General features: G+C 33.8%; 1 protein-coding gene across 1 annotated transcript; it reads right to left on the reverse strand.

Annotated features, from left to right (window-relative positions):
- Positions 1–817: 817 nt before the first annotated feature.
- LOC120200527 (anaphase-promoting complex subunit 5-like) lies at positions 818–12,379 on the reverse strand. Its single transcript, XM_039201343.1, has 20 exons — positions 12,132–12,379; positions 11,869–12,028; positions 11,667–11,788; positions 10,806–11,046; positions 10,077–10,248; positions 9,908–9,986; positions 9,720–9,805; positions 7,904–8,030; positions 7,379–7,411; positions 7,029–7,277; positions 6,228–6,305; positions 5,872–6,134; positions 4,555–4,614; positions 4,372–4,439; positions 3,799–3,904; positions 3,568–3,709; positions 2,971–3,069; positions 2,323–2,587; positions 1,294–1,361; positions 818–1,059 (listed from the first exon to the last, which is right to left on the reverse strand). Exons 1-20 carry the CDS (start codon positions 12,300–12,302, stop codon positions 904–906), a joined length of 2,745 nt encoding a protein of 914 aa, XP_039057274.1. The 5' UTR covers positions 12,303–12,379; the 3' UTR covers positions 818–903.
- Between the last annotated feature and the right edge of the window lie 967 nt (positions 12,380–13,346).

Raw genomic sequence — 13,346 nt, forward strand, 5'->3', positions numbered from 1 at the left:
CAGTAAATACAAATAATAAAATAATTAATTAAAAATTCAAATTTTAAAATTGACGTATATACGACTTAAGAAAGCCTCCATGTGCCCCTGTCAGCCCTGATGTTATAGCTATCAACAAACGCACCTTTCCCCTCACCCCCTCCAACACCAAAAAAAAAACCCACCCACCCCAACGTCATTTAGTTGCGAACGGTTTTGGAAGATGAACAGCAAGAAACAAAACTTGGGTTGTGCAACGGGAAGCTAGGCTTTTTTTTTGGGGGGGGGGGGGGGACTTATTAAAAGGAGCAAATTGGATTATTATCCCTAATCTATTTTGAGTACAAAAGAAACCACAATTAATATTTTATCTAAATTTTAAAAATAAAAATAAAAATTAAATCATTTCATTAATGTCACATCATCAAACTATCAGAATTAAACGTCTCATTAATCAAAATTTAATAAAACGATAACGTTTACTCAAAAAAGATAAAATAAAACAATAAAGTAAGTGACCAAATCTGAAGTTTTTTTTTAATTTAATAAGAATGTACAAATTTAAAAAGTAGGTGACCATTCCAGTAGTTTACCCTTATATTTAATACTATATTAAAAAGATAAAAGTGGGTATAATTATTTTTTTCATTTTACTTAGGTGACAAGCTTTTGATCATTTTAGATTTAAACTAAATCTCTCAAATGCAAAGCAAATCCATGACAATCACATAATCAACATAACCTAAACTCAGAAAACACAAGGATCTAATAATGGTATATAATTAACATTTTTTCCAATCACTTAAAAGATCATCAAATTTTCAGCAGTCACATAATTTAAGCACCATGCATAATCAATCATCATAAAGAAATGGACAAGCACCAGTTTACCTTTTAATTATGCTCTCCTCAGGGTTCAGGTGTTCAAGAGAGGATTGGATCATCCACATCATGAGGATGATCAATAGCCATTACATGATTCTTGAACAAAGACGCAGCTTCTTCCCTCTGCTCCAGTTGCCCCAGCTTGTCATGTACAATGGCCATCAAGTAGAAAGCTTCAGCCATTAATTCATGATACTGAGGACCAAAACAAGTTCCATCCCATTAATAACAATGCCAGTATTTTCTATGAGAGCAAAAGTAATCAAACTTGATGAGTTGCTGCCACTCTATCTACCCATAATTGTATAATATGAATGCCCTTAACATCCAATGAAATGCATGGGTACTTGTTTCATTTGCATGTAATTTCAAAATGAATTCGCCCAAGAAAGAGAGAATCTAGACATTCCATATCAAAAGTTCACTAACCTCCAAAGCTTGCAGCTCATCAGCAGCTTGCCTCAAGGGATCTAGCACAAGCTCCGGATTGTCAGAAACTGATAAGGAAACTCAACAAGTTAGTGCAGTGTGAGCAAGTAAATAACATTTCCAATTCAAACAAGCTTAACAAAAAAAAGGATACAAAGAGAGAATGGAGGAAAAGGGGTAAAAGACAGTAGGTCCATTTCATCCGATCCTATTAGTTGGTGTCTTTTACAAATCTGTACTTTGAAATGATAATTGTGTATTTGTTGAATTACAAATCCGTACTTTGAAATGATATTGATCAGATGAATTACATTTGGTGATTTGTAGCATCATTTCATGCATAAAAAAAAGTTACTTTTGACACTTCAAAGCCTTTTCTGAAAGAATATGAACTTTAACACTTCTAACAAGTTGTTTGCTGCTCAATTCAGAATGCCCTATTAATATACCTGCCATTGACTAATACCATCTGACCAGAAGCAGTAGACCAGTGCCTTTGACAAGATTTTTCACTTTACAAATCCTAAACCATACAAGGTAGTTGGAAAAATGTCTGGTTTAATAATCCATCTTATCAGGGTCATCTAATTACATCATGTTCGACTATTCAGCTCTTTGTAAGCATATCTTCCATAAAAATTGAAGAAACAAACTCATTCTCACAGCCTTTACCAGCATCATTTTCCATTGCTAAACCAGTCGAATCAAAACCATTTTATTTCCTTTTCATAATTTCAAGTTCTATAATGATCAAAAAACAATTATCCCACACATCTAGAACACACAACGCTAATAAAATTAATTCTAAATTACCAAAGGTGAGTGGTAAGTCAATTCATACAGGAGTTGGTGAAAAGTAAACAAGCCAAATATTTTTCAATATAACAAGTCATGAACTCAAGATAAACCTGTCCTACATCCCAATCACTTGATATGGAAGAAGAGGAAGGAGGGAAAGAAAAATATAACACACTTGCTTTACTTATAAAAAAAGTATAAATGCCATGACGGGGATGATAAAAATAATACCTGAGAAGCTTGGATCAGAGAGATAACATTTTGCTTCTGTAATATAGGCCCGAGCACAGAGTTCCAAACCTCCATGACCAAGAATCATTGGAAAAGCACCATGTAACAGTGTTAAAGCAGTCTTCGTATGATTGGATCCAAGTGAAAGCCATAACTCAGCCAATGTAAGAGTTGCTGATGCTCTAAGAAGATCCAAGTTGAATGACTGACAGTACGAAAGGCTTGCTAATGCATAGGGAAGGCCTACGACAGCATTTCCTGATTTCTAGTGACACCCAATAAAACAAATATCAACATTTTAACACTTTGAGGTTTAGTCTATGATACAGTAATCCATTTTTCTTCCCCGAGGTACTCATCATGGACACACATATAGAAGAGATAAGGATCGTATAAAACAATCTGTTGGTTTCTAGAGAAAAATAAGATAGTAAATAGATGCTTGTAGAAGGTAGGGACAGTATGAGCACAAAATGATGGATTACCCATGCAGGAAGAAAGGAAGACCAAATAACCAAAATGAATGCGACAGAAAGAGATGCCTTAAAAGTCTGGTTTTCAATTTCTCCTTAGTTTATAATAGCACTATAGAGGGTTACTAGCTATACTCCATCTCAAATTGCATCACTGTCAAATTCATGATCATACCATGTGAATTTCAGCAAGCAAAAGAAGAATAGCTGCACTTTCAACTTGAAGATTGAATTTGTAACACATGCAAAAGAGGGAGTGCGCCACAGCAGCTGCCTGCATGGATAATTGATAATAAATGGAAATCCAGAAACAGGCGTATATTGGGCAGTAGTAGAAATTAAGGACTCAAAAAATGGCTGTGAAATTTAATAACATTAAAATCAGAAGAAGCAATCAATTCCTATTGTTCACAATGAATAGATTCGGTATTCTCTAGCTTGGCTGACAACCTAAGTTGTCAAACTCTTGATAAATACTCGATAAAATCTCAAATCACTTGAGTTCAATATTTTACAGATTCCAATATTATTAACTCAAATGTTTCCGAAAGTTGCATGATTTTGCATATACATAACAATGAATATTTTTTCCAGGACTAATATGCATCAGAAAGCCCATACCCTGGAATCAGCTTCTGTTTGATTTCCTTTTCAAACTTATAGCAACTTTTAATCAACGAATGACCAGATTGCATTATAATCCATACTTATATTTTGAAAATATAGCAACTTAGCTCCACAGAAGAATGTCATATGCATATCAAGCACAAACCTGGCTAAATTGCTTTGCTGCAAGCAATGTACGAGAATGGCGAAGGCTTGCCTCTGTCTTCAGCTCCAAGTCGACAGCAGTGACAGATGATGCCAAAACTCCTAGCTCATCACATACTTGTTGGGCAAGCTTGAGATGTCCTCTAGTATCATTTTAAAATGAAAGCAGTAGAAAACTTGCAATAAATATGAGAAGAATGCTGCATATATAAATTTTACTATGCAACCTTACCGATGTAATGCACGCTCATGGAGCAGCTGTAACTTCAGTATCAATATCCGTGATTTGGATGCACATAAAAACTTCTCTTCCGCAATTTTAAGAGCAGCAAAAGCCTCTAGAAGAGTATAGAAATACTAAGTATATATATATAAATAATGTGAAAATAAATGCAATGATAACAACAGATATGCATACATGTTAAGGTATTGGCAAGAATGTGCACATGGTTGTTATCAAGAATTTCTATAGAAGTATGGGCATTTCAACCAAATCGGAATAATCAGATAGATTAATTCACTTCATTCTCTCTAACCATTTGACACCATGAACATGAGACAAACAGATCTGGATACCATATCCATGTTGTATTCTGCCTAAAGTGAATATTATCTAAAACTAAATATTTAACTAATATTTCAAGGTGCAAATATTAAGTAAGGAGCGAATCACAAATATCAGTAAAATTGGAACCACATATACATAATCATTAATTTTAAAAAATAAATAAAGCAAAACGCAGAGTAGGAAAAACAAATGCAGGAATGGGGCGCCATTGGTAAGGTATTCAAACATTTTTCTAACCTTTGTAGCCTTTAAAAACTGCCAGATGTTGAATAAGCTTCACATGCACTAATGCTGCATCAGATGAACTGTAATGTCCAACATTTGGTAAACCTCAAGTTAAGAAAGACTCAGAGTAATACTGCAAAAAACAGAAATATGTAGTACCTATCCAAATGCTAGATTGCTTAGCATGATTATTACCTTGAAGCATCAGCAAAGCAAGTCACATAAACCAAAGCATTCACCCGAGCAAGTGGAGCACTGACAAGTATAGACAAGAAAAAGAACATCAAGCAATCAGTTGTAACAAGTAATTAAAAGATTATTTGAGCTAGACCAGAAATTAAACACACAATTATATAATTCAAATATATATCTTCCTGCTTTAGCCAATTGTACCGACAGATGATGGAGTGAGGCTACATCACGTGTTCAGACAATGCAAAAAGAGAGGGGACAGGAACCAAAACGAGGTAAGAAAATAAAATAAATGGTGAATGAATACAGAGCGGTGAGGGTAGTAAATGCAGAGAGAAAATTCCAAATTCTAATGATCTTGCCACAAGAAGATACGAAGAAGAAAAGAAATCATGAAACACCAAGACACCCAAAGGTTCATGCTAGCATAAAGAACACTGACAGTATTACCAAAAGGGCCAATAGCTTACATCATTGGATTAACTCGTACTTGTAAACTAAGGGTATACTTGATAAGCCATTGAAAATTTTCAATTTTCTCAATGCATTTGTAAATCATTTTAAGAAATCACTTAATGGAACATTTTCAAATAAAAAATGTTAAATCACTAAGTAGTTTCTAGATGCATAATGTAAGTTGTATTCAAGGAAGAAAATATTATGCAATTATATTGAGCTTATATTATTTACTTCCATTGCTAATTGTTTCCTTTTTGAAGTTTTTACAAATAGGAAATGTTACATGATTACATATTTTATATGTAAAATCTAACACAATTTTAATTTTCAATAGCATATCAAACAACTTTTATATCTGAATTCAGTACTTAAAATTTTCAGAATGAAAAATATAGCACTAAGATCTTCAGTATTAAGTTTATTGAGTTCATCAAATGGTGTCTAAAACAATCACTTTTAGAAAAGGAATCCCCTTATGTCAATTACTTGGAAAGAATGTCTGCAATAAAAGAATTACCGACCTGGCAATGCTTGACACAGTACGATTGAACGACAGAAACATGACACTGTAAACAATTAAAGCAAGATACTGAACACAACACGAAAACAAGACTACACAAGCATGCCAAAATCTATATAATAGAAACTATTAACTTGTCACAAGTTATTAAATATAAAATAATTATGTACTAAAAATAAATAAATATAAAATAACTTAATTATGATTATGAAAAAAGAAAGCACACAAATACACAAATTGTCAGGAGGGGTTCAAGAATGACAAGTCAAAGTGGGATGATCTTAAGTCAGCAATGCAAAAAAGAAAAAAAGAATATGTAACAAGTGCATGTCAAATGTCACCTTCCATACATCTCCCATGCAGTAGCACGATGTAGATACGAAGAACCTACTAACTGCAGAACCGATCCAGGAATTGAACTTGGTTGTGTAAAGAATAGAAAAGGGTTAGAATTGTTCCTAGAACCATTATCTTGAGACATCACTAACGAACCCATGGGATTTTGCAAGTTCTTAAGCCATGCAGTACTAAAAGCACCATCTGTTGTCATTGTAGAGCCTTCACAACAAAAATCACTGATTAAGAGGTAACCCGATCTTAGTTCCTGCAAAGGTAATATATCATATGAAATAAAATGCAATTGCAGTAGTCCTCAAATATACAAGAAACAAGCATGCCATAAACAACACGATTTTACCTTGCAAACAATAATAGGGCATGTCCTAAGCTTCATGGAAGTCTTGGGACCAAATGACAGAAGAGGTCTTTGCACATGCTGCATGTGACAATAAGAAGGTTAAATATCTTAGAACAACAAAAGAAAATGATTTAGAAATTAAAAGATTCATATATTAAGAGAGCAAAAACCCAGGGGGAAAAAGCTCTACGTACAACTGATTTCATTAACCTTGCAAAAACCAAGTATGCAAGTTCCTGGCCACATCTTAAAAGATATCTTTACTACTTCAATATGAAACATGACACAAGGATAAGCCAAGAACCAAAGTTATATAGAAATGGAAGGTTGAGGTAATATCAAGGCTGAAAATTTTCTATTTGCTGTATGAAATTTAGCTCTTTTCAGTTTATTTACAGTAAGAAATTTGTTGAAAGGGACAAATGCCCTAACTAGATCTAGGTTTATATGAACCCCAATAATAAAATCATAGCAGCTACAAATTTGGTAAAGACAGACTGATGATATGCAAGGAAGTCCATTCTTGTATTGAGCACGAATCTTTGAGATAAAGAAATTATATACTTCAGAACATTTCAGCTTTTAGGAACAGTTCAGTAATAAGAGAATTTGTTATGCACAAAGAAAGTGTAAAAGAGATTTCAGTTTAGACAAGGACATAGCTGCAGCAAAACTCGTTTCTAAGAAAATTGTTTTATTTAAACCAAGGGTAGTATGAAAGACAAACATGAATCACCTAGATTGGCTTGTGTAATCTAGTCATAAAGGAAATTTTGCTAAAGCAATTGTATGCATTCTTACCGTCAAATCAAATTTAGCCATTGCAAGATGATTGGCAGCTATTAGTTGCTTCAATTTCAAACTCTCTGCTCTCTTTAGAGATCCTTTCAAAAGAACAAATAGTTGTTGCTGAACAGACAAAGAAGTGCCTACATTGGTCATAGGAGAGAATGGTGATCCAAGTATTCCACTAGAGGTTGAGAAACCAATCTCAGACAACAAGTTGCAGATAGCAGCTAAAGTGTATGCCAGACAAGTATCATTGCAATGCTGCAAAAATTCAAAACCATCAGGCCTAATAGTATGAAAAGAAATTGAAAATATATGGCATGTTAACATTCAAAAACATCAAGCTGATAGGATGAAATAACCTGTTGGGAGACAAGAACAGCTTCAGTAAGGACCTGAAATCATAAAAAAAAATCACCATTTCAAAACAAATATAGCAAGAAAGTTAGCTTCTATTGATCTTATCAGAAAGTCTGGGCTAAGTTTGAGGTTGGGGTAAGTTACAATGGTTTTCACAAATATGCTTGGGACAAGAAATCCTTGCCAGATACCGGCATCTCAATTGTCATCTTATACTTCGACTGAGTTGTTTGACCAACAGCAATAACATCAACAAATCTGAATGGCCCAGGCATTGAGACTCAAAGCAGCATAGTGAGACAACCTTAGACTAGGCATTGTTGATTTACAACAAATATCTTTGAGAAACTAACCCCCCCCCCCCCACATTAACTTAATAAATGCACAGCCCGTAAAAGCAGGACAGATGGACAAGCCTTAGTCACCTCAGCCAATTGACAGTCCTACTTGCCATAACTATTGTTTCATAATTGCCAGTGTCTGTGCAAGCCAAGCATATTGTGAAGGAGAAAGTGCTCTTCTGTTACCTCCAAGGCCTTCTTAGGGTGGCCAAAATGAAACTGCATCATCCCCAAACATAACAGAGCAATCTCAAATCTTCCAGAATCATTGCAACCAGCCGGTGGAACATAATCAAATCCCTCGGTTCCTGCACTATTGTGCCAGAATTTATCAGAATGGTTTATTTCAAGCATGTAGCTTCTTCCATCCAAGATCATATTCGGAAGCCAAGAGAATAGTAAAAAATAGATAAGTCAGGAAAGAAACACATTCTCAGACATATATGAACCTCTGGACCATACTAATATTGGTGGATATTCATGAAGGAAAACAAAAAAAGGGTTCAATAGTTAAGGAGAATAACCCATATGAACTCTTAAAAAAATTTAAAGCATCAAAAATGTTATTGCTCATGCAACCCTATTCAAAACAAATTATAAACGCCAATAATGGCTTTCACATGCATTTCTACAAGTTTAGCCATCCCTCAATCAAAATCACTGATGAGCATAAATTCTTTGACCTCCTAAAGAAACAGGATTCTGCATACTATTCCCATATGCAAATCCAAAGATGTTAATTTTTACAAGTGCTAATTTTTATGCACATAATTTAAGAAACTATCTCTGCCCAAAGAATCTTCATAGTGATGAGTCATTGCAAGTAACAGAACCCAGTTTTTAAATAAGAGAGCAAGCACAACATATCCTAAATACAATAATAGTGTTAGCAAAATAGAAGGATGCCAAATATAGTTGGACAACTCAATATTCTAATTGATAATAAAAATCAAAGAGTACAGGACACTAGGAAGTGCTACTAACTCATCATGTGGAAAACTCATATATAAACAGGAAAAAAGGGGTTAAAAGGAAATTTTGCCACTGTTTTATAGGTGGACATTGAAATTGACCACAATATTTTGATAGATATTTGGGCAAATTTTACTGTAGAGACTAAGAAGAGTTTTGGATCAGAGAAGTTATTCTTGTTCTCTGAGTTCTCTTCGTCGTCAATTACATAGGTTTAAGCCTTAATATAGGCAGATTACAATAGAGTAGAATAGAGATACAATCCTAAAGTGATATTAACTTAGAGTCCTAATAGAGGTTAACTGGTTTAGTTAATATCCTCTCAAGTCTTCTTCTTAGATAGGATCCACAGTACAAATTAAATAATAAATAACTCTGTTACAGATTAATTAGGACACTTAATTACACACGGATACAATCTACATTTATCTCTCCTTTTAGCTGATTGAATTGTGCCACTTAACATTGATTTTGGATGATTTGAAGAGAAAAATTAGCAAACAAATTCATTCAAATATTTTATTTAATAATTAACAAAAATAAATTAATTCAGAAAAAAATTTCAAACTAAATTAACATATATTTTTTTACGAAGGAAATGCTTGAGAAAACAAAAAAATAAAATATTTTTTACAAAATACACATTCTATGTTCATTTTTAATTTTCATCAATTAGTTTAATATAGTTACTATTAGCATAAAATATTTGAAAATATATAAATTAAACTTTGTCATTGAACTATTCTAAACTAAAGTTAGATTGTCCAAAAAATATATTAAAATTGACTGGCAAAATTCAATAAAAAATCAAAGTTAGGTGGAAAAATTCAATCCAACAAAAAAAGTGACAATATTCAATGATGAGTTACTATTAAATAAACTTAATCTTAATCCCAGAAGTACAATGACAAATATCCATCAAAGTAAAATAAAGTGCTAAATTTCAATATCCACCTATAGTAGTGGCAAATTTCCCATTTAAACCACCCCCCTCAAAAAAAAAAAAGAAAGAACGAAGTTTTCAAGTCACCTGTAATCAAAATAACGATGAAGATTCTCTAATGCAGAAAAATACTCATCATGATATAGGTTATTCAAATAACGCAAAAAGTGAACCTGCATCACAATGAACCAGTGGCAAAAAGTAATGTCATACTACCAACTCAAAGCAAGATGAAAGACAGAGTATGTGCAAGTTGAAAAAGCATGTCAACCTACACGATGGAACTCAGGGGCCAACTTCTGAAGCTGCCTTAGAGTCAATTCAAAGGTATTCAAAGTGAAAGAACTGCCATGCCTGCCACAAGAAGACCCAACAAATTTAGCTCAATTTAATTGGCATTTCAAAAGTTGAATGCAAAAGATTTTAAGTCAATAAGCGGCTTACTTTTCAATTGAATCAGCTTGCTCCATTAAATAACCTTGTATTTGCCAATTGGTGCGCATAAATACCCCACCATCAGGATCAACATTTCTCAATAAATCACCAGAAGCATATGAAGATGATTCTCTGCCTTTGTCATTGAGCTCTGATTTAGGATCAACAAAAATCTCGACATCTGCATGCATAATTTCAAAACAGTTGAGCAACACCAGTAAAATGGTACAGATTTTACATAAATTCACCAAAAAAACACTTCAAAATCACCCAACATTGATAAATAAAGCAAATTTCAAAACCAGCAACTCCAGTTCAAGACACTTTTCCTAAGAGAAAAGTTTAGACAGCAGAACAAAAGACCTAATTATATGTATATTACGGTGATAAGGATGAGAAAAATTAAAAAAAGAATAAGAAAAAGTAGCATCAACCACCAGAAATAAGGTAACTTCAGCATATTGCCTTTTGATTACTTATCAGCTTCCTATTGTTAAACATTTCCCATACAAAGATCCCTTACATTTCCCTTTAGAGTGAAATGGAATCGACAACTATATTCATTGGTTTCTGCTGCACAATTCTTGTAATATAGATATATTGTTTTCAATATGTCCACCAAAAATTACGATAGAACCGTATCATCATCACAACTGTAACCATTAGTCTCCTGTTCAAACAATAGAGAGTAATTAATAACTAAAAACACACAAACATGCTTTACAAGAATAAAACTACCTTCCACCAATGTTGAAAGGTCCTTTGGGAGATGAAGATGAAAAGTTATTGGATCGGTGGCTCTTTTTCTTGCTTCCATTTCTTCATTTATTTTTTTGAAAACAAGGTTGAGATCCATATTCTCATACTCAGATAAAGTTTCCAAGTCATTGCCAGAGTCGTCTAACCGACGCTCATAAGATGAACTCGAAATGGCTTCTTTACAATAGATCCCTATATTAGTCAAAAGATGGCAGACACCCTGCATTACATGACAAGGTCAGTGCCATAAATATAATCTATGCTTAAACAAAAGCCCATCATACACTATTACATTCAACCTTCTGTTTACACCTAAAGAGAATCAAATTTAACTGGAAAAAAAAAATTATAGATACTTAAAAGAAAAGTGCAGAACAAGGGCTTATAACATTTAAGTATAACATACAAATTCAACAGTGAGGAATGTAACTAAATTCCACTTGAACAGCAGCAGTAGAATGTTAATTAAATTCCCAACCTTTCAATTCTTTACTAAGAATATGCATCCAACTATCAGTATCAGGATATGGAATGATAGGTATGTATTTCATTTCATTTGACCATTAGTGAGTATAATGTTAATTAAATTCCCAAATTCTATAAACATATGCATCCAAACATCAATATCTGGGTACAGAGCGGCAGATTTCTACTTCAATTCAATGTCCACCATGGAGACCATATGGTGATACCAACAATAATGCTCTATCTCTATAATGATTCTTGCCTCAAAATTTAATGTATATCTTAAGCACAGCAAACAAATGATTATTCCAACAAAAGAATATAATTACAATTCAATACATGATATTTATAGTTTACGAGGGAACAAAGAAATACCTCAAAGGTCAAGAGGTTGAAAGCAAGTATGCAACGGCGAAGAAACATCCCCAGGTTACTGTTTGGATCCAAGATAACCTGGTCATCGTCCATAACTCCTGAATCAGGTCCCCCAAGTGTTTCTACTAAAATGAAAAAAACAATAATGACAGAGGAAAGGAAGATGATAAAGTGATTAAAACAAATAAATAAAAAAGCTAACCTCGCAACTCATTAAAGAAATTGAACAGGTCATCAGGCGATGATAAAGATGATAACCGGCTAGTTACATGATCAGTTAACCAATCATCCATTAAACCACCAATCTCCCTCAATTGGTTAATGAGCTGATCCAATTTCGGCTCCAAAATGTCATCGCATGACTGCAATACGCAAACACGATCGATGCACCCATTTGGTTCCAAAAGCAAAATACAGATACAAAAGCGAAGAAAATGGGGGGGGGGGGGGGAACGGTGGAAATACCTTGGTGAGAGCTAACAGATATAACCCGAGGCGGCTGTGCTGGGAAACGGAGCAGAAAGGGAAAGGGACGGAGATTTGAGAAGGAGAAGCATAGGTATGAACCAAAATGCAAACTGAAACTTTGTGTGGAGTTATGGCAAAGGCACCCGGCGCTTTCACTGCCCCTGCCATTTCCAATATAATTCCACTAATCTGTAACTGAGTCAGTGACCGAGTGAGACAGGGAAGATGTTTATTTCTGGGTTTTAGGTTTCGGGTGGGGTTCAAAAAAGTGCCGCCTAAATTTTGTTTGTCTGGAACGGAACTCTTAAAATAGCATTGGATTTTGTTTGTCTGATTTTGGATTTGATCTGTTCCAAAACTTCAGAGAAAGAAGCACGTTTACGAAAACGACTTAGATTTAGTTTGATTACCTGAAAACTTTGAGGAAAAAAATATTGATAGAACAAATTCATTTTTTATAAATTAGTATAAATTTATTATGAGTGATATATCAATTGTTGACTGATGTTTCTTTACGAAAGAGAAAGTGTCATAAGAAAAAAAATATGAATATCGGTTTAAGTTATGGATGATTTTAACTATTTTGTTACATGAGATATTTATAATGATTTTTAGTGGTGTCAAGCATAGGGCAGTAACAGTTATATGTAAACTAATGAGATCAGTACACATTGATCTTAGTGGCGGATCTAGAAATTAAAAATTAGGGGTTCAAAATTTTAATATTCGATTTTAAAAAAGTTTGGGTGTGCAAATTTTCTTATTTTTTCATATTCTTGTTAGTAAACCAAACTAAATTTAACATTTTTCTTAAAATAATGGGTGTGCAATGGCTCTCCTATGGAGCCATGTACATAATCGATCTAATAATCAAATCTTGAATTTTGTTTTAAAATATCATATGTTCGTACGTAGTTTTATCTTGTAATGTAATCATCTTGAAGACCTGTGTTTGGAGGGAAAAGGCTTCTTGGAGGTAGGCTCGACTCTTAGGAGAGCACCCTAAGCAATCACTTAGGTGGTGTTTGTTTTCACTGTGCAAGCTCTTCAAACCACTTATGTCTGCATCGCGCAGACATTAGGTTTCGCAGACTGTTTGTTTTTTAGAAGACAGAAGCTCTTCAAACGTCTGGACGAGCTATTATTGGTGCAGACTTGGTTTTATGTCTTCAAAGGCCTTCAAACCTCTTCAAGAACAATTATAAAATATAG

This window comes from Hibiscus syriacus, unplaced genomic scaffold (assembly GCF_006381635.1).
Source record: "Hibiscus syriacus cultivar Baekdansim isolate YM2019G1 unplaced genomic scaffold, ASM638163v2 tig00006097_pilon, whole genome shotgun sequence".
Lineage (NCBI taxonomy): Eukaryota > Viridiplantae > Streptophyta > Magnoliopsida > Malvales > Malvaceae > Hibiscus > Hibiscus syriacus.